This window comes from Colossoma macropomum, unplaced genomic scaffold, assembly GCF_904425465.1.
Source record: "Colossoma macropomum unplaced genomic scaffold, Colossoma_macropomum, whole genome shotgun sequence".
NCBI classification, from domain to species: domain Eukaryota; kingdom Metazoa; phylum Chordata; class Actinopteri; order Characiformes; family Serrasalmidae; genus Colossoma; species Colossoma macropomum.
Window position 1 is genome coordinate 8,136,751 of NW_023494795.1, and position 21,431 is coordinate 8,158,181.

Below are 21,431 nucleotides of genomic sequence, written 5' to 3' on the forward strand. Positions count from 1 at the left end.
TCTTTTCTCTTGATGTTTTAGCTGTGATTTCGTAAGTAATTAGACATCAGTTACACACATAGTAGCCTTGGTTATGTGTATCATGGCATGAGGACATTCCCAAAGGGAGCAATACAAATAATGCATAATAACAATATTAAGATGTTTTTTGTGTAATTTAATAATACAATATGTATTGTAAAGGCCTTTAAAAAGAAATGTATGTAACACTTAATATGAAACTGCACTTAAAACACCAAAGCGCCACACCAAGGCTTCTTTTACAGCACTTTTAAACGCCATTCTTTTTCTTTCCCCTCCTTTCTCTTTGTCCTTGCTGAATGTAAAGCCATGGGGGGGGGGAACTAAAGCTGCAGTTCTGAATGTTTCAATGTAGAAGTGCTAAGAGAAGTCCTGAAAGGCCTGTGGCGTTGAATGTAAGACGGCGTTACACGTGTGTGTATTTTAGAATGTGTGAATACAGCTCTCTGCCGTCCATTGTTGCTCTCGTTGTTCAGGACCCCTGGGGCTGCCCGATGCAGTGCCCGTTAGCACTGAGCTGTGTGCAGGCCACCCCATGCTGAATTGAAACAGTGGGACAGACACTTTGCTTAGTCCAACGATCGCACAGCAAAGCATTTTTCTTTTTCTAAACAATGTGTCCACTCTCTCTCTCTCCCTCTCCCTCTGTACTGAATTTGGTAACCACACAATAGACACGCACAGATCTGAGCATGCCAGGGTTCTCCCGGATCATTCCACACTTAACAGTTGCATAAACTGCCGTTTTATTAATTTTATTGTGCGCCCCCCGTGTAGACAGTTTTTTTGCAGTGAATCGGTCCAAAATGTGACTCCATTGTCAGTCTTTTTTTTTTTCTCTCCCTCTCTTTTTTCTGTCTTTGTTTTGGCCCCCTTTGTCAAGCGAGGGAAAGATCGTGTCCCTGTGCTGCATGCAAATAGTGCTGTAGAGGCGCACTTAGGCTGTCCTATGTGTCAGCCTCAGCTTTTTTTCTATAAGTGTACAGTGCTTCGTTCTCTCCTCTTTCTCTGAGTATCAGCCAGCGTTAAGGCCTTGGTTAGGATGTTTTTAGAGTTCATTTCGGTTTTCCTGGTTTTCTTTTTTTGGACTGGTGGTGTAAAAGATGCCTTGTTCTGACTTTGGCATGATCCTTTTTTATACAGCAGTTGATTTTGATCTCCAGTCTGTTAAATCAGTAGACTGACTAGATACCACAAAGGTAAATGTAATTTCATGTAATGTAACTCTAACATCCTGATAGGGGCTTTAAAGCCTTTCGCGGTCTGGTCAGGCTCAGGCTTGCAGGCTATAGAGTGCAGGTGAGATGCCGGTTGCTGGTTTATTGGAACTTTTCAGTTCTCTGAGCGAGCCTGGACTGTATGTGTGTTTGTGTAAAGCCATATCGACGGTGGTGATGGGTGCTGTTGGAGTTGCTGAGGATGGTTCTTTCCCTGTTGCGATGTGTCCACCTATCACAAAGCCTCTTCAACCAGAGAGTGCCAAGTGAGATGGGTTAAATAGGTTGCAGCCAAAATGGGGAGATGAGGCGTTCTCCCAGTACTGAGGTGTTTAGCCCTGGTTCTGTATTCTGTAATACGTCCTCTGCAAAAAGCCCTTTCCAAGTCACAATTCTGCTGTTTGAACTGAATCATTATCTTGCGTTGTAGGTCTCCTGGATTTGCATTAGACTTAGTCCTAACACCGTCACCACTATAATCAGTTCCAACATTAGGCGTGATCTGTAGGCTGTTCTTTTGAGTGCCGGAAGATTCTCCTCCTTTCCATCCTGAGCGAGATCACGGTTTCATTTAACAGCAGAACTGATCCAGAAATAGCACCAGGGCTGCAGTCTTCAGTTCTCTGACTGAAGTGGATGAGATTTACAGATCCTCTGATGCATTGCAGTCAGAAAGTGTTTTTAAAGCAAGGATGGCTTTAATGTGGACCATTTGTAGAAGCAGGTTGTTCAGAATATAAATGAGATCGAACTGAGTTGGTCTTTGGAGTTCAGTCCGTTTCTGGCTGGATATTTGGGTTGAAAGTACTCCTACGAGGGTGGTTTCGAGCATATTACTATTTGCTCAGTTTTTTTTTAATACTTAAGTGTTTTGTTTTTTTTTTCTTCACTATACAAATTTTGTGAGGGATGCCTTTTTATTCTGCGGACCAATTTGCATTTGTATTTTCACCCTTTTTTTGTCTTTTTTCCCCCCCTTACACCTTTTGTAAACTAGTGTTCCAAAGGGTGACCACCTGGTATAAATTGGATTTATTTTTTCCTTTATGTCTCCTCTCTCCTCCCCTAGAAGGCTGCGGTGCTGCCTCTAGGGCAGGGGAGATGTAATCATAAGGAGTAAAGTTAGGCTACTGGTGCTGCAGGACTTTGGTCTGGATGTTGAGGAGGGAAAGGGAAACTTTGCTGTTCTAATTCTCTTGCTATTTCTTTGGTTGGTCAAGATGTGCTAAATATCTGTACTATGAGCTTGATGCTTTAAATAAAAAAAAATAAATGTCAGCCGTTTCCTGTGTGACTTTTGTGTCTTGGTGATTATTGCTGCATTACTTTGCATCTCTCTCAAAGCCATTTGTGAATTAAATACAACACATGTCCAAGTGAAATGCAGTACTGGGGGGGTCTCAGAGCAGGCTGAGTGACTGGAGAGGGTAGTGGGAAAGGAGAGATGAAACATGCTGGGCAATATTTCCCCCTGACAGCTTGTGCACAGTGATGTAATCCAAAATGAGGCCAGCAAAAGTCATTACATTTTTACAGATTACAGGAATACAAGAATTTTGTCTTTTAAATGGTATACGATTCATTGTACTGATGACCAGGGACAAACTAACAAGTTAAATTTTCATTATGATTTTATTAACTTAAAGTAAACATAAAACGAGATATTGTAGTTTAGTATAAACAGGATGATTGAGTTTTTGAATAGAAAACTAAGAACCAAACCACAAGCTTATGGTTCAGCTGCTCTCACTCAACTGTTGTGATGTTCAGAAATCAGTAGTGTTCATCAGTGTGAAATGGCTGTACACATTAAGCACTGTGCACTGAATAGAAGTGGACAAACGTCAGGATATCTAGGCAATTGTACTTAAAGAGCACATCAGTTTGGAATTAAAGCCCAGTGACTCCCACCAGGTCCACTGAAGAGGCTTCAAGAGTGAAGTCTTCAATATTAGACCCATCTTAAAGCAAACGGCACAAACTGCATTACAAAAGCCCATTCGTTATTGTGCAAAATAGAAAAATCAATATACTAATCTACTTTTAATAGCAACTGCAAGCCCACTTCTTGTGCACTGTAAGGCTGTTAGAAAAACGGTCACAATTAAATGAACAGTTTTTTCTATAAAGGCCAATAAAAAACATTTATTTATTTAATTCCTTATGGTGATGCAGATTTGTTGTGACAGTAGCCATTACTGCTTTACACGTTTCGTATACACACACATCACATTTGTCACTCACTCTCCATACAGGAGACCAGGGTTCAAGACTGGCTCATGGGAACACAGCACTGCTCTAATATTAGACACGGATCCTGATGCTACATTCCTGCCAAAATATTTACGTCACTCTGGTGCTGCTTGTTAAATGTAAAAGTTTCTAAATGCTGAGTTTACCAAGTATTGGCATGCATATAAACAGATTTAAAGCATCAATGGTGTCAGGAGAGAGTTTGTTTAAAAGTTTATAAGTGGTACAAAGCCAAAAACAAAATTCCTGAAGAAAAATCTGATATGATGGATGACTAGGTATATTACAGCAGTAAAGACCAACCCTCTTTGTGGACACCTAAACTCTGTAGACAGACACTGTGTTTAAGGAGACAGCTTGTGCTCTGAAGGGGAATTCCACCATTTTTTCTGGTTCATTGTAGAAAAAGCCTGGACTGGTTTACAGTAGCAGTGATGGGAACCAGTGGTTGCTATAGCTGGAATGCAAATTTAGCCATTTTATAAACTACGCAGAGATCCAACATGTGCCTTCTTGTGTGTTTCTATATGTAAATGTTAATGATGGTATAATATTAATAAACTATGTTTTCACTGGGGACTGTTTTGCTGTACAATGCCCTGCATGTACACCTCTGCCATAAATGAATGTTAAAACATATATTTAAGCCAAAAGCTCATCTCAAAACTTATAAAATAATGCCTCAGGCACCAGGCAGTGTATTCGTAATCATGCAATAGCTTTCTGTGAGGTGTTTTTCAGAAGCAGATAACTGGTTCCTATCACCACCACTGTGATCAATTCTGAGTCTGGAAGTTTCTCCAGAACTAAAGCACTTCACATCCGATACCTCTCAATTACTTGTTTATATTTTTATGATTGATTTAAGCAGAAATCTTGAAAAATTAGTGGCATTCCCCTTTAAAACCAAAAGTCTGTTCATCATTCTTGTTATTGCTATGTTAACTGATCTGGCTCTGAAAAACTAGTGTCAATAGTGACCGTATTACTAATGAAACATACAGTTTAAATCTGTTATTGCAATTATATTCATATGAGTCCTTATTTAGATGTACATTAATAGAGTCTAATTCACAGGTGAGAGGAAAAAACAAACATTCTTAACGTCAATGTATGTTAATTTAACACAATTTTATTCCATGTAATTTTGGACCACCTCTGTTGGTCCCTTCTTCACAATGTTCACACAACATAGAAAACATAAGGTGGTATTGAGATGGTAATTTGTATGTGTGTGTGTGTGTGTAAAACGTCTTTAGACTGTGTCAGTGTTAAGTCAGCAGCAGAGCCTCAGCGATGTCTGCTGCGCTCTTTGTCCTTTGATTTCTTAGGGCTTCGACTACGATCCCGTTTGTGGCTCTTCTCCTTGTGCTTACCGTGTTTGTGGTGACTGTCTCTCTCTCGTTCTCTATCTCTGTCCCTCTCTCTGTCTCTGTCCCTGTCTCTATGCCTGTCCTTCTCTCTGTCTTTGTCTCTGGACCGAGATCGCGAACGTTGCCTGCCCTCTTTTCGGTCTCTTCGGCTTTCGTCTGCATCCTGAAAGAGAAACGCACAGAGAAAGAGACGTGCAGTCATCCTTCCACATCAGTATCTCGATTTAAATCAGTGGTCCAGTAACATGTATATGGATCATTCTACCAAATTGGTTTAAAGTCAGAGTTGAAAACATATTTTGGACTTTTAACTGATTTGGACTTTAGGCTAAAATCCTTTTGCTTTGAGTGACCCTGTACCTTAATTCTGTTTATTTCTGTTTATTAAAGCAAATGAGTGAAGATTTCATTTGATCACTAACAAAACAATCATAACACTACTGAAACTGAAAATGTTTCACTGGTGACAATTTTAGCTCAATTTGAGCAGAACTCAAAAACGCTAGACAGTCTATGACTAGCAGACACAGCTTTGAACAGTTTTAGACATGCATAAAATCGGAATATTTTTCAATACAACACAAAAAAGTTAATTGCAGAAAATGTGTTTCAGTAGTGACAATTCTTAATCTTAATTTCTTGAAACAAGAGGATCTAACTGCTCACCATGTGGCCATGAGGGACAGGGATGCAGTCTCACTTCCTGCTCTAAAATGCAGGAGTGTAACTAAAATTTAACCATTACTATTTCATTACTTAATGTTACATAATTATAATTTATTTATTATATAATTAAATTACTTTTTAATCATTACTTTAGCTCGAAAAAAGTGGCTGAATCAGCCTAGTTAGTTATAGTACATACTTAAAAATAATGGTTCTTCAACAGTTCTATATAGAACCATTTTCTTTACTGAAGAACCATGAATATGCAAAGTACTCTCTGCATGAATAAAGGTACTCTGCATCATTAAAGCGTTCTTCAGATTGCTGGATAATGTATTGTAGGTGGTTCTACACATAACCTTTTTGAAAAGGGTTCTATATAGCACCAAAAAGTGTTCTTCTATTGGTACAGGCTTGACATCGTACACTCTTAAAAATGATACTTCGTCAAGGGTTCTTCAGTAAAGAAAATAGTATATATAGAACCATGAACACTCAATGAACACTTTGCATGATTTAACTGTAAATGGTTCTATATAGAACCTTTTTGAAAAGGGTTCTATACAGCAAAAAAAAGGGTTCTTCTACTGTTACAGGCTTGATGTTGTACACTTAAAAATGATGGTCCTTCAAGTGTTCTTCAGTAAATGATACTCTATAGAAACACTCAAAACAGCTCTTTGCATGATTAAAGGGTACTTTGCATCATGAAAGTGTTCTTCAGATTGATGGAGAACGTGATGTATATGGTTCTATGTAGAACCTTTTTTGAAAAGGGCTCCACAGAGCACCAAGAAGCGTTCTTCTATTGCTTCGATGTCGAGCTTGAAACAATAGAAGAACTCTTTTCAAAAAGGTTCTAAATAGAACAATCTATAGCATGTTCTCCATCAATCCGAAGAACACTTTCACAATGCAAAGAACCCTTAAACCATGCAAACTTAACTAGAGGCGGCACAATAATACCACTTTTTCCTGTTCCGATACATCAAAACATTTGAGTAATATCTTGCCTTTTAAAAACTACTAAGCTTTAAAATGAGCTATTTCTGGCTTATATTTGGCTAGCTCAATGTAGAGACGCTTATCTTGCACTTAACTTACATTCAATTAAATATCTATTAAATTCACCTTAATCTTCCCAAACCTTAACCTAAACCTTGTCCTAAACCCAACCAGCAGTTCACTTATGATGAGCATCTAAAAGTATGCCATCAAGCACAAACTACTCAGTGAGTGTGTGATGTTTCAATCTATGTTCGTTAAAGGATTGGATCAGATTCATCCAGGATTTCAGCTTCATCTCTAGGCTTAACCAACAGTTGATAGCTCTAAATGCTAAGATGACCAATTTAAGCACATAAAAATGCTACTTTCAATGAATATGTCTGAAAAAGCCTGGAACATGCCTGGCAGATCATCAAAAAATTAGATGCAATGTTAGATAAATCAAATAGATTATAGGCTATTGAGAACAATATTAATTAAAAGATAATGCCTGCCAGATGAGGTGAGGCTTAAGCTTTAACTATTGTAAAAATATTATACAGACCACTGCTTTGTATCTACTACCACACATTCATGAAGCCATCTGTTTCTCTGTTCTCCAGAGACATCAAATTTGACTAAGTATAAATGCTGCTGAGCAAAAAACACGTGGGAAGTCTCCATAAGTTTTGTCTCCAATTTTGGTTCTCCATCAGTTTCTGAACTCTGTTTTGACTGTGTCTCAACAGTCTGTTTATTCAAGCTAGAGTGAGCCAAACTCAAAACTTTGTTTACTCATTTCATCTTCCAATTTACTGATCTGTACCTTTGATTTCTTTGACTTCCTGCCGTCTTCATCATCTGACTGTCGCCTCTTCTCTCGCTGTTTCCTATCATCCTTCCGATCGACTTGCTCCTCGTCATCATCTAGGAGAAGCTCGTAACGGGAGCTTGCAGTAAACTGTTACGGAAAACAAACCACCCAGACGTTTCTGACCAAAGTCCCATTCAGTCTTGCTGAAATACAGAGCTTATTCATGCAGTCTTCTTGCCTAAGAACAAGGCTTAGAACTGCACATTTGGAGAAATCTGGTTATTACGCATTTGTATTAGTGCATCCAAGCTAGAGCTGGGCGATACGGCCAAAAATGTTATCACGATAAACAAAATTCAAATCGTTCGATATCGATACATATCGCGATAAATGTCAAATCATGATTTCTTTCACTTTGAAGGCTGATTTTGCTCCTGGGTGGTTAACTGCTGTTTTAAACTATCCTTTATGTTCAGAACATGACAAACACTCGCCAAACAGTGGAACATTTCACAAATCTGTCATGGGAGAGTGGGAGAAAGTGTCTGGTGAGCTGTTTTTCCAGCTGGAAAAGCATGGTTATTTTTGTAATAGTCATCACAGTATTGTAATGTGACATCACAGTATTCAGACACCAGCTAGCGACGACTGGATTTCTCTATACTATCGTAGTAGGTTAAGGGGTGAACCGCAATAAATCTAACACCAGACAAATGGAGTCCTCCTTTTAGGTACGTTTAAACTGAAAGCGGTGCTTTTGTGTCGTGTTTGATCCACAGTATCGTCAATTCTCCGTGTTGTGTGAGTGACGGAGTGCTGCTTCAAGTTAGCCAGCTACTAAAAACAGCTAGCTTGGAAAGCTAGCGCTCTCCTGCTCTCCAATGCCTCACAGCTTCCTCAGTTTACTTTCGTTTAAATCAGGGCTGTAACTCACATGAACTCACTTCTTTCTTTCGCTTTCGTTGCTTGGGAATGCATTCATACTTAAATATGACTGTCCGAGCGCTGTAACAGCGCTGTAGTTGTGAGGATTGTGATTGTGAATTAACGCTGCTAAAGCTGGTTAGAATGTACGGAAAGAGGTGAGTTCGCTGTAGGACAGTACAGTTACACCACTTATCTCGTCACTCACACTCGGTCACAGGAGAGCAGATCGCCGGTCGCTCCACTCAAACAGGGAACGTATAACTCCGCGTTTCAGACATTGCAAAAGACTCATCTTACTCGGGCCCCCTCCCTCTGTAAATCATGTGGTATTCTGTATTTTGCTGAAAAAAGTATAGGATACTCTTGTTTGGGTTTGGCTTTGTCTTTCAGAGCCAGTTTGGATCTGTTGTCCAGGTCTTTCTCATAGGCCTTGAAGTCATCTTTAGTGTACTTCCCACCTATACACAGACAGAAAAGGTCAAATTAATGACTTGAAAAAAATTCAACAAGCTCCCGATTGCAGACCACAGACACCCCTAGGACTACACGAATCTATAGCACAAAGTGGTAAGTAAGCGTAACCCCCACATACCTTTGCCCTTCCATTTGATCTTGGACACAGACTGGCTAAAGTCCACATGAATGCGTCTGTCATCAATCAGCACGTTGTCCATCTTAAAGTACGCTTTCTCACAGTCCTCCACCTGGACACACAAGTTAGCAGTTGTATGATGACAATACCTATGAAGAGGTGATGCAATGCAAAAACACTCAACATAACTAGAGGAAAATGAAATGTAAATTAATAAACAGACAAAGCACACCTATAAATACCAAAAATCTCACAAGCAGTTTCTTTCACAAGTAGCCATGTTTGTGATAACATTTCAGGCCTTATATGTGTACAAGTAAACATACAACACAATGTATCAAGTGTATGCTTCAGGCTCAGTTTCTGAAGATGGATCATCTAAATGTGAAATCAATCTATATGAATTTTATACAAAGTTTTCTCAAAGGGTCAAAAGTACCAGCAAAATATGCATGATCTCTCCTGAAATCCCTTTCTTGATATTTGGTTCACTGACAGTGATCAGAGTCCTGTAAACCAACTGTGATGGATGCAAAATTGATTGCATGCTGACCCCTAGCGGTGTTGGACTTAATTTATATTTAAAAGCAGATTTTTGGTCACATACAATCAAGCAGTCAATCAATTTATCATTTTCATTTTGACCAATTTGTATTGAAATTGCGCAGTGGGTAGTGCTGAAATCTAAAAGCAAGAAGGGTCTGGGTTCGGTTCCCCGGCTGGGTAACCAGGGTCCTTTCTGTGTGAAGTTTTCATGTTCTCCCCGTGTCTGCGTGGGTTTCCTCCGGGTACTCCGGTTTCCTCTCACAGCCCGAAGACATGCAGTCAGGCCAACTGGATATGCTAAATTGCCCCTAGGTGTGAGTGTGTTGTGTATATGTCTTGTTTGTCTGCCCTGTGATGGACTGGCGACCTGTTCAGGGTGTATCCTGCCTTCGGCCCAGTGACTGCTGGGATAGGCTCCAGCCCCCTTCATGACCCAGAAGCATGAGCGGTTTATAAAATGTGTATGTGTGTGTGTGTGTGTGTGTTTTGCAATTTTAATATGCAAATAAAGTGAGGCAGGTAAGTGCTCTGTGTCTGAATGCTGCTACACCTGTACCACAATGTCATAGCATAATTATGCATGACTCATTGTGTTAAACAGCCAGCTGCAGTAATTCATTTGATTCATGTTACTGAAATAGGCAAGTGATTTCTTCATTTGAGAGTTTGAAGTGCCAGTGTGACCCATTAAAAAGAAATTAAAATTACGCTGTTACTCTGCCTAATAGAAAAAGTGTTTTAATAAATATCAACCATCTGGAGATTGAGCTGCAAAAATAATCAGAATCTGCCAAAAAAATTAATCCCTATGTGCTACTCATGATTACATTTTTACTCAGGGACTGCAGCTGTGTTTTTTTTTTCTTGATAGCAGTGGTAGGATTAATAATAGATTTGGCACAAACCTTTTCAAACTCTATGAAAGCGTAGCACAGAGATTCGCCTGTCTTCCAGTCCCTGATGATCTCACAACTGCAGACAAACAAACAAACTCATTAGCCAGAAAAAACCTTATTGTTTCCTCTTGCCCATCCCTCTCTCTCTGTCTGACTGGCTAAATATGAATAATGTAGTTTCAATTAAGGTGGATGGCAGTGGTATGAAATCTGACCTAAAAACTAAATAACTATATAAATAAAGCAAAATAGGCAAGCAATATAAAAGAAATAGTCGTTGTGACTTAAGGGTTCAACTGAGTCAGTCAATTGAGGTACTTAATCAGATTCAGTGTTCAGTGTTGTGAAATTCTCTGAATTCAGTCTGACTAAAATCCATTTCCAGTCAGTGAACAACCTGAAAATGAACTCATAAGTGAGATTCACTGGTATTTTTAAATCAGATTTTTCAAATAATTAACTTATTTCAGCTCCAGAAATATCTTTGACTATTCCAGCTCGATCCATTTTACTAAGAGTGATCCTATAACATACTTTTTAAAGACACCCTCAAACTCCCACAGACTGAAAGCTCTGCATTTAACATACAGAAGACCCATCATTCCACAATTATTACTGTCAGACTGAAAACTAAATACAGTGCATTATCATACTCGATTAAAATCACTCTGCATTGTTAGACTGACTATACAAATTATACAAACTAGAGATTCATACAAGTTTAAAATTACTCCCCAAATATTACCATCACACTGCAACAACTACACACACTAGAGATTCATACTGAATTACAATCACTCCACAATTATTAGTGGCAGGACTGTAAAAACTACACACACTGCAGATTCATACTGGATTAATGTCACTCCACAATTATTACTGTGAGAGTAAAAACTATACACACTACAGACTTGCACTGGATTAAAATCACTCTGCGTTGTTAGTCAGACTATAAAAAATTATACAGATTACAGATACATACTAGATTAAAATTACTCCCCAAATGTTACTTCCACAAAGGCAAAAACTACACCTACTATAGATTCATACTGGATTGAAGTCACTCCACAATTATTACTGTCAGACTGTAAAAACTATACATACTACAGACTCATACTGGATTAAAGTCAGTCCACAATTATTATGGTCAGACTGCAAGAACTACACACACTGCAGATTCACACTGGATTAAAATCTCTCCACAATTATTACTGTCAGACTGTAAAAACTACACACACTGCAGATTCATACTGGTTTAAAGCCGTCTGTAAATATTAGTACCTCCTGTGAAGATGTTAAACCCCGAGAAAAGGATTTTGGGTTTTACGTGTGGCTTACTGGCAAGGTCTGTGAGGGTGAGACGACCATTAGGATGGGCAGGACCAAAAGCAGAGTGCACAAGCAAGTAGTTTATTTACACAATGTGAAAACAAAAACTGTACAAAAGGAAAAATAAATGGAAAATAAAGTATTTACAGTGTGCACTAAGGTCAGGCTTAGTCATGGCATGGGAAGCAGCCGCGAGACTGCGTCCCAACTCCCTTTACAACTTCCCTCACACTATTACTTCGGACACTACAAGCTGCTAGTGTTTTCCGGTGGCAAACAGTCATGAGGAGAAGTAGCCTCCCTCTCCGAGGAACCCTTGGGTTTTAAGTCTAAAGCCCCGCCCTCGGAGATCCCATTCCCCACCATGAGGTCAGAACAGTGCGGTTTACACATGAAACAAACGATAGCGCTATATACAATCAACCTAGGTTAAATAATTCATTACCAGTATATACATTTTCTTGGCCATTAACTTATAACAACTTAACTACTTTCTTCTTCCCCCACAGGGTATTAGATGAGGCATAGACCCCCCCCTTTTCTCCCCATCGGTGGATCCTCCCGATAAGGATAAGGTACGCAGGTCTCCCTGCTGTCCCCCTTTTACTATTTTCCCATTCACAGGCAGACACAGGTAAGTACCTTCCCATACACACACACACACACATGTATTTTATAGTTCAAGGGATGATATTCATTAGTGATGGGGTAGGCCTCACCTTACCATATCACACTTCCCCAGTTAGAATTAATCTAGTTCAAATAGGGCTTTAGATGAACTAATTTAAAAAATATGCTGAATGAATGAGACAAAAGCAGTGAGCACTATACCACTGGATTTGGCCGAAGCGGGAGAAGATGATCTCCAAGTCCTCATCTGTGGTGACTGGGTTCAGCTTACACACAAACAGCACGTTTTCCGGAGGTCTGATGTCTGCATCAGGCAGGTCACCCACCTAAACCACACACAGGGTCTTCTTTTTGATGAACACATCAAACATTCAAATCTAAGATGTTTCTGTGTCTCTCCATGTCCATCGTGTCTTACCATCTCCAAGAGTATGGCCTGAGTCTTTGCTTCCTTTTCTTTTAGTAACTCATCCAGCTCCTCAGGATCCTTCCCTTCAGTATCGTTTACCGATTCATCCGCTCCAATACGGCCGCTCTGAAACACACACACCAAAATCATCACAGAGAAACTAAAAAAAAGAGGGCCAAGTTTTTTCCTCTGCTCAACCAGGTCTGTTCTTCAATTTGTTTTGGTCCCTGTAGGATCAGTATCGGTCACTTCTGCCTCAGATACAGTCTGACTTCATTAAAGACAGAACTTATTACAGCTCACATTAATTGGAGCAATCATGTTCACTGTTTCTGTTTTTGTCAGTGCATTTAAAGGGGATTTGGGGAAACATGTAATTCAGGGTTCAACAACAACGACTGCCCGGGGCAAGTAAACGCGATGTCGGGACAGCAGCGCGAACAATCATGTTGGGGTGGGAGCCGCAGTGTGTTAACAGAACAACGTAACTGAGGCCAAACTCAACTCACTTGAATATATAACATACAAACATGGTCTTACCCATTCGTCCAGTTAAAACAAACCAATGGTTTTATGTGTTGATAAACGTGAGGTGCACAGGAAAATGTCGGTGAAGCGCGAATACGTAGTAAGAGTCTGCAGCTTCATTCCCTCATGGAAAACTCAGTTCTCATGGCTCAATTTTGACCCCTCTATACCTGAGATGTTCTGTAAAGTTTGTGGGGAAAATCCTGACAAAGCAGATAAATGTGGTTCTTTTTTGCCTGAACTACACCTTTTAGGAAACAGTCGCTTCAGTGTCACAAGTCTTTCTGTTACATTGCATGTGTAGCAGCGAAAAAAAAGCTGCTAGCGCGTCTCGACATGTGCATACGACGAATGAACAGTGAAGCAGATTCCAGGTTGGCCAAATTAGTCACAACAGCATATCTTATACGGTTAAGAGAGAAAGACCCTTCACCGACTAGCCACATGAAATAGATCAAATTAGATCAAATTGAAAATGGACTGGAACTTGGTAGCCAGTATTATACTGATACTGAAGGTAAGGTAATATTTGCTAACTTATGTGTGCAAATGCTAACGTCAAGATTATTGATAACTTTAATGTGAATTTATTTATAGTAAAATAGAAATAAAAGTCAGTGGTAGGAATTTGAGCAGTTTTGTTAAAAAACATTTTATTTTAAGAATATATTAACAAAATATATTAGTTTATGTGTGCTTATTTATAACACCTTAAAATACAAAGATTTGTTCAGGACAGTAGGAATTTGTTTCGGGGCAGTGAATTTTTTCAGGAAGAAAAGTTAACATTGAACACTAATTGCAAGTAAAGTGCCGAAGAACATTGAGTACCGTGGGACCTGCTTCAGACCCCTTCACTGAGTAGATGAATCTGATGACTGTGAGCACGTTGAAGGCATATTCAGAGAACTCAGTCAAAACTTGGTGAAGGACGTGTCTTACAAGGATGTCAGTGAACAATCTATTATTGTTATCATCAGTGTAATACTGATTTTGCATTTGAGTCATATGAGAGGTATGGCATGGTCTGAAAAATTCCTATAATATCCAACATGACTTTTCAACTATAATCTCAGGATTTACAGAGAAACTCGCAGCAGCACACGCACACCATATTTCAGCTTACTTTTTTCTTCTGCTACTTCTTTCTGTTTTAACCGAAAAATCGTACATAGTGCAGCTTAAAATAAACACTGAATATGTTATCACTGTACATTAAATAAACACTATTAATATGACAAGTGCTTCCACATTTTGACAAACTCTGCCATCTAAGGTTGGGCAATATTAATTTTTCAAAATTGATGACATTCGCTGTTCATATTTGGAAAAAAGAGAGAATCTCTGTAGGACTGAACTCTATCGGCCTAATTCAATTCCTTTAAAAATACCACATTTTATAATTTGGGCACATGGAGGTTTTCCTGCAGCACCCACTGACAGCAAGACATGTTTGAAAGATGTTTTTTTACGGTTTGAAAATTTTCCATTTCCTTTGCAGTAAATCTTGTGACTGATTTTGTGCATTCCATCCATCTCATCCATGTGGTGGTTTCTCAATTGCTCCGATAAGGGCTGGCCGTATCTGAGGCTGATTCTTACATGACTCACACGGCAGCAATGTTACTGACCACAGCCTCAGAGCAAAAATACTGGTAGTTAAGACTTTAATATTGCAAGATAATATTGTTAATCCACCAAAATCACTACCGACTGCTTCCTATAAACACAAAAACATGGTATTCTGATGCACTTTAGCGTACACCTTCTACAAAATGTTGGCTGTAGGCTGCAACACTCACATCCAGCTGTTCTTTAGTGGGTTCTGGAGAACGGTCCGGCACCGGCAGATCTGGGGGGTCATCAAACGGGTCATCCAGAATCACTGTGTGATTTATTCTGAAACCACAGCCAGAAGAAAGGGGAACAAATGAAAAACTGACCATATCAGAGTGACCCTCAGCCATTAGTTAATAAGACCCAGTAAGGACTGCAGACCAAATAGAATAATGACCGACAGCTGTTCAGATGAAGTGTATTTCAACTGGCTTTTTTAAAAAATAAAGAGAAACACTACAATAAGACACACTACATTAAGTAGTAAAATAAATGTAATTGATTTAACCACACTAAGCATAAATAATTGAAAGGTTAACAAATTACCTCTTTTGACCATATAATAAAGTGAAAAACACAAAGCATCAACTACAAATTCTATTTCAAGATGGACTTCTTTACCAAACTGTCTTAACATGTCAAAATGTGATATAAGGCTACATTCTCTTTTCTGTTCTACCTGATGTCCTGATAAGGAACAAAATCCTTGTCCACGAAAGATTCGTTAATTCTGGCCAAGACATCCATGCCCTCCGTTACCTCCCCAAACACGGTGTGAACGCCATCCAAATAGTCTAGATTCTCTCCTGTAGTGATCAGAAACTGTAAAAAAGTAAAATGTAAGCAACAAAGCAAAGCAATGAAAACCTGTGAGAACCATGCAAGACGTACAAACTGGAACACACAAAAATAACACTACACCAAAAAAATATATATGTATATATTTAAGAATACCTTGCAAAAATCAAGTTTAACGTTACAGCTGATAGGAATAATGCCCAGTTTTATTATCATTATTATACGAGCACGTGTGTCTGCAGATGTGTGAAGTGTTATGCTGGTCAATGATATTTCAGTAGGCTAGTTTCTTTGAGATGATAGCTTGTAGGTGGTATTTAGAAGCTCTGGTTTGATCCAAAAATGTAAGAACCACTGTGTTAATACACCAGAGTTTACATACTGCAAAGCAATTAAGCACATAAGACCAGCACACTGGCAAAAAAAGGCACTGTTCTTCCAGTAACGGAATCACTATGGCAACATTTACACGGCTGGATGCCGCCCTTCGGTCACATACCATTGCTGATAAAAGGCATGGAAGGTAACATTTTACTTAAACTTTGCTACACAACACTGACATAACCATGCCATAAACTTGTCATGATAAATGTCACATTACCATCACTGTCAATTGTCATGACAGATGTCATAACGACATTTTATGTCATGACGGTTAACAAAAACGAGCATGTGACATAAGCTGTCATAACAACCATTGTGGTATCTGTCATGATATTTATAAGTAATGGTAACATGACATACAGCTCATGACAGCATATGATATTTTGCATGACGTGTTTACGACCTGTTCACGTTCATGTTATGTAGCAAAGTTCAAGTAAAGTGTTACCGCACAGAACACCTCCCAACACAAACATGTAAACTCAGCATTACTCTTCTAGCACATCTGTAGTGATTGCATGACAGAATGACAGAGTCATGACAGAGAATGACAAACCTGAGAGCCGTGCTGATCACTGCCGTTGTTCACCATGGAAACGGTTCCCTTCTTCTTGTGCTTGATCCGGGGCACTTTCTCAGCATCGAAGAACCGAGCCTGATCCCCATACAGCTTACTGTGGACAAAGACACACAACATTCACAACACCAAGACTCAATGTTCTACAACAAGTACCAACATTAATACTGGCAGTTAGATTTAAAAAGGCTGGTATAAAAGGAGGAAAATGTTCTAAATGACCAACAAGTAGAGCACTCATAAAAATATAATGCTATATTATCTCTATGTCATATCCTGTTATGACAGAGTTTGTTCAGTAATACAACAGTGTCATGTTACCATTACCGGTAACTGTCATAACAGATGACATAATGTTGTATGTCATGGCAGCTTATGTCACATAGTAAGTCATACTGTGCCCTGTATCACATCAACAAGTCTGTGTGACCTTAATGAAGACCTGGATGCAATTTGAGCCGGTTGAGAGAACTTTTGGGGATCTATTTACAGAAAGGATTTGGGTGACTATTAACTTCTACTATTTGTTAGCAGCGTTACCCTCATAGCTTCAGTGCAATACTAAAGAAGCAACATTTGGACACTAAAATCTCTTGGCTGACTGACTACATCTGGGGTAAAGGGAAAAATGTGTAAATGGTATTTTCTGCTGAACCATTCCTTTAATAGCTAAACTGGACAAACACTCTCCTTGCTTTCACTTACATGACTCGAAATGATAAAGGAGCTTCCAACAGTTCAAAACTGGTCAAATCAAAACATTATCACAAAATGTTATTACTGACCAGAACACTGACTCTCCGCCTCGTCCCGTCCCTGTGGGGTCACCAGTCTGAATGATGAAATCTCTCTGAGAGGGAAAGAATAGACAAGCAGTGCAACTGAGTGCATCACTGTATTTTTGTGATAGTAATACAGTATTATAGTAAATTCAGCCTATATGTTAGGTTAACTACAAAGCTGTAAATAATACATACATACAAATTTTGAGAGTGTCTTCTGCTCTTCTTACCTGAACATTGTGAATGAGGCAGTAGTTGTAAAACTTGATCTTACATAGCTTCAGGAAGTTTAAGCAGGCTACAAAACAGATCAAAAACATGACAATAATGACCAGTCAACAATGCTATTATTTAATTTACAGCACTTTACCAATTCACGCTAATTATTCTGAGTAAGCTGACCAATGAATGAGGAACACATGAGGTTAGTCTGAATCTTAGTTTATGGCAAATAATTGTAATAAACTCAGCTCATTTTATAATACAGATACAGAAAGGGACATAATGCTATTCAGTCCATCATATCAGAAGATACGGCCGGTCATGTTGCTGGACTTTCATATGTGCCATAACGCCCACATGCAAACCCCTAGTCAGAAGGTGGCTGGCTAATCAGTATTATAATGATATAGCAACAATCAAAGGTACCGTTAGAACAAACTGAGCACTCCAGTATTAGAAAACAGTCACAATTATCAACAGAGCTGTAACAAAACACTGGGTTGTCTCTATAAGAAAAACAACAACAGCATTTTGAAAACAGCTTCTATTGCACCGCGGTGAACTAAAATGTCCTAAAGCCGACCCTCTGGATTACAAGGTCATTAGGAAGCCAAAATACAAGCAAGCCAACACTGCTGCACATTGAGCTGACATCAAAAAGATACCTTACGCAAAACCCCAAGCTGCTTTGGCAGTAGTACCAGTTTGAGTGTCTAGTGTCTAGTCTACGTAGCGTATACTATGTTTCATGAGACATCATCTCAATGCAAAAGAGTCATAGCTTGTATGCGGCATTAGTATTTTGACTGCTTAAAATGCTGTAATTCAGAGAATTACAAGAAGAATATACATAAGACAGAACGTATCAGGTTTGGAACATTTCCTTGTCTTAGTCGATTTTCGAAAAAGGCATTTATTTTTTTACAAGAAGACAGCAGATACAGAATAATGCACAGCTTCAGGGGCCTATTAGAATGATTAGCTGGTGCCCGTATCGGGTTCCAAATGCAGTAAAATGGACAAAATGCAGATATTTTTGGACAGCAGCCCAGCATCACCTAAGCATTCAGCTCTCCCATATCCCGGTAAATACTTCATCGAACAACGGTTTGAAACATCGATCAAATCTAAACATCTTCCTGATGCCGAGAGTTTTCCTAAACAAATATCTGCCAATACCATATATTGTTTTCAATCATTTGCAGGAGGAGTTTAGTAATTAGGGTGTGTGATAATAAAGTAAAAACTGGACGACTGCAAAACTGGGATAATCCCACTGAATGCCAAACAATTTACATGTCTTATTTTTCAAGTGCACCTCTTCTGCATTTCTGTAGTCTTTTTCATATTTACACGAAGTAGGGTCAGGATGCTAATAATGCACAGTAAAGAACGTCTGTGATTGGTTCAAGAGCCCATTTGCATATCGCAGGATTCTCCAATGTCAACACCGCAAATTTTAATATCGCGATAACCGTTAAATAACGGTAGAGTTGGTACAGTCGACAAATCCTCAAAACAGGCTCGACCTCTCTATAAAGAGATATATCTGAATTTTCCAGAAACAGAGATATATCTTTACAAATATAGATATCTTTGTAAAGAGGTGCTGCAGATACATTTAAACTGATATACGTTTTAACAAAACCTGATTCAGCTGGACTTCATTTAACTTCTCTAGCTAAATGCATTTCCAGAAGATACAGGTAAACTCCTGTATATATATCTAAATAAATATATTTCTAAAGAAATTTTGATTATAAATTTCAATTCGCGTATTTCTACACAGACAGGTCTAGGTTAACGTTACCTGACGAACGTCGTTCATGAATGCTAGCTAACTAACGTTAGCACTGTATCTCTACACCAGCCGAAGAGTAGCTAACGCTGTCTATTTCCCTAAAATAATAAATCCCCCTATATATTTCTAAAGAGCTGACTTCATGATTTAGCAGTACTGTCTGATAAGTCCCACCTTTGGGTCTCTCCTCTGTGTATAAATCCACTACAATGTCTCCTAAAGTTGTTTCCAGCAGCACCGCCATTCTGCTTCAAACCGACAGAGCGCGCACTGCGCATGCGCCGAAAGCTCCTCACGAAAAGTAAAAGCCCCCTCTAGCTGTCTCCAGAGAGACCAGCTAAAAACCAGAAACTCACCCAGAGTCACTGGAAGCTCTGATATAGAGGTTATTTTACAGGCTGTTTAACTTTAAAATGTCTGTTAGTGTTTACATGATCGGCGTCATTGTGCTTTCACACCCTGGCTGTTCTCTGGTTTCTCAGATTGCTGAACTGAATCTCTGTGTTACACTGAATACTGAATCACTGAATACGACAGTTCACTAAAAAAAGATGGTTGTTCAAGTGTCCTTACTAAAGTCAACGGCCCTGTGGTTCTTCGGTGAAAGGCTTCTTCAGATTGAGGGAGAATAAATGATCCTTATAGAACCAAATACAACACATTCTCCATCAATCTGAAGAGCCATTTCACCATGAAAAGAACCCTTTAAACATGAAATGGTTCTACATGGAACTCAGGGTTCTAAATAGGACCATTGGCTTTATTAAAGAACCCTTGAAGAAAACACAAAAGATGTTAATGTTATATAAATATGTTCTAAAAAGACAAAAAAAAAAATACAGTAAAAAAATAGCAGAAGGCTGGTGGGCTGGTAAGCTAACGCTGCTGTCGTTCCTGACAGGATTTCAGCATGCAGGCCTTTAGGCACCATTAAAACAGACAAAAAATTACAAATACAAATAGAGTTATCTGGTCCCAAAAACTTTAAGAATATGAACAAAGATACAACAGATGATTCTTCAACTAAGCAAAATGAGCACAAAGAGAGATTTTATTTTATTCATTGTTTTTAAGTGGCTATATACATGTATTTAAGTGGCTATATACATGCATAATTATGATTAATAATCTCAAAATATACTTCTTGTGTTTATTATGAATGAATGAATTATAAAATGCTCCAGTGTGAATGAGTTTGGTACAACTGATTACTGATTACATGTCTTATAAAATCATGGACTCCCATGATCACGTTTATATGACGATTGTGATCATATTAACTGTGTGTTATTTTTAAAATTAATACGAAAAAGTTATTTTCAGTTCACATGAACACCAAGGCTTCGTCCAATCCTGCATACTACTGTCATAAATTTGTTAGTATGGTACATTCATGACTGTAGTAATTGTAGTACGTATAACACAGTATAGTATGGTTTTCAACGCAGGTCTACAGCTGCAAAACATCGACTGCAACCCAACAGTTCCTCCACTTTATTACTAATATTATTAAAGAAATATCATTATAAACAATACATATACACAGCACTGTGCAAAAGTTTTAGGCATGTGACAAAAGACACATTAAGAAGCTTTTATCATGGCAGAAACCACTCATTCGCTCAAATAAATATAAATAACAATAATGCAGTTAGCTGTGTTTTATGTATGCCAATGGCTGGGGGGGGGGGGGGGGGGCCAGAATTTTTTTTTACAGACTATGTCACAAGATATTACCTATTTATTTCAAAATAAGAAATAATTGTTACTTTCTACTGTATTTCGGTTCACTTGTTTCTGTTCTAATAGTGTAACGTGAGATTTTTACCTACAAAAACGTAAGTATTGTTAAGAGAAATGGTTTTAAACAATATGCAGAAATACAATATCTATCTATCTATCTATCTATCTATCTATCTATCTATCTATCTATCTATCTATCTATCTCTCTGCACACACACACAAACACACACACACACACACACACATATATATATATATATATATATATATATATATAATTAATAATTTTCCTACTTTTAGCTATCATATCTAAAATAAA

At 38.5% G+C, this 21,431-nt stretch overlaps 1 protein-coding gene across 1 annotated transcript; it reads right to left on the reverse strand.

The window, feature by feature from the left end:
- Positions 1 to 4,603: 4,603 nt before the first annotated feature.
- On the reverse strand, positions 4,604 to 19,654 carry ppil4 (peptidylprolyl isomerase (cyclophilin)-like 4). Its single transcript, XM_036581339.1, has 13 exons — positions 19,544 to 19,654; positions 17,577 to 17,644; positions 17,350 to 17,414; positions 16,544 to 16,661; positions 15,485 to 15,627; positions 14,991 to 15,087; positions 12,670 to 12,786; positions 12,453 to 12,577; positions 10,302 to 10,368; positions 8,851 to 8,962; positions 8,620 to 8,716; positions 7,344 to 7,467; positions 4,604 to 5,027 (listed from the first exon to the last, which is right to left on the reverse strand). Exons 1-13 carry the CDS (start codon positions 19,611 to 19,613, stop codon positions 4,782 to 4,784), a joined length of 1,449 nt encoding a protein of 482 aa, XP_036437232.1. The 5' UTR covers positions 19,614 to 19,654; the 3' UTR covers positions 4,604 to 4,781.
- Positions 19,655 to 21,431: the final 1,777 nt, after the last annotated feature.

What these genes read in the sequence shown, in the direction of transcription:
- ppil4 (XM_036581339.1), bottom strand. Translation starts at nt 19,613, where the DNA reads ATGGCGGTGCTGCTGGAAACAACTTTAGGAGACATTGTAGTGGATTTA. An exon ending in GTTCCTTATCAGGACATCAG is followed by an intron (nt 15,088 to 15,484) that starts GTAGAACAGAAA and finishes CTGTGGTTTCAG; the next exon opens with AATAAATCACACAGTGATTC. An exon ending in CCACTAAAGAACAGCTGGAT is followed by an intron (nt 12,787 to 14,990) that starts GTGAGTGTTGCA and finishes TGTGTGTTTCAG; the next exon opens with AGCGGCCGTATTGGAGCGGA.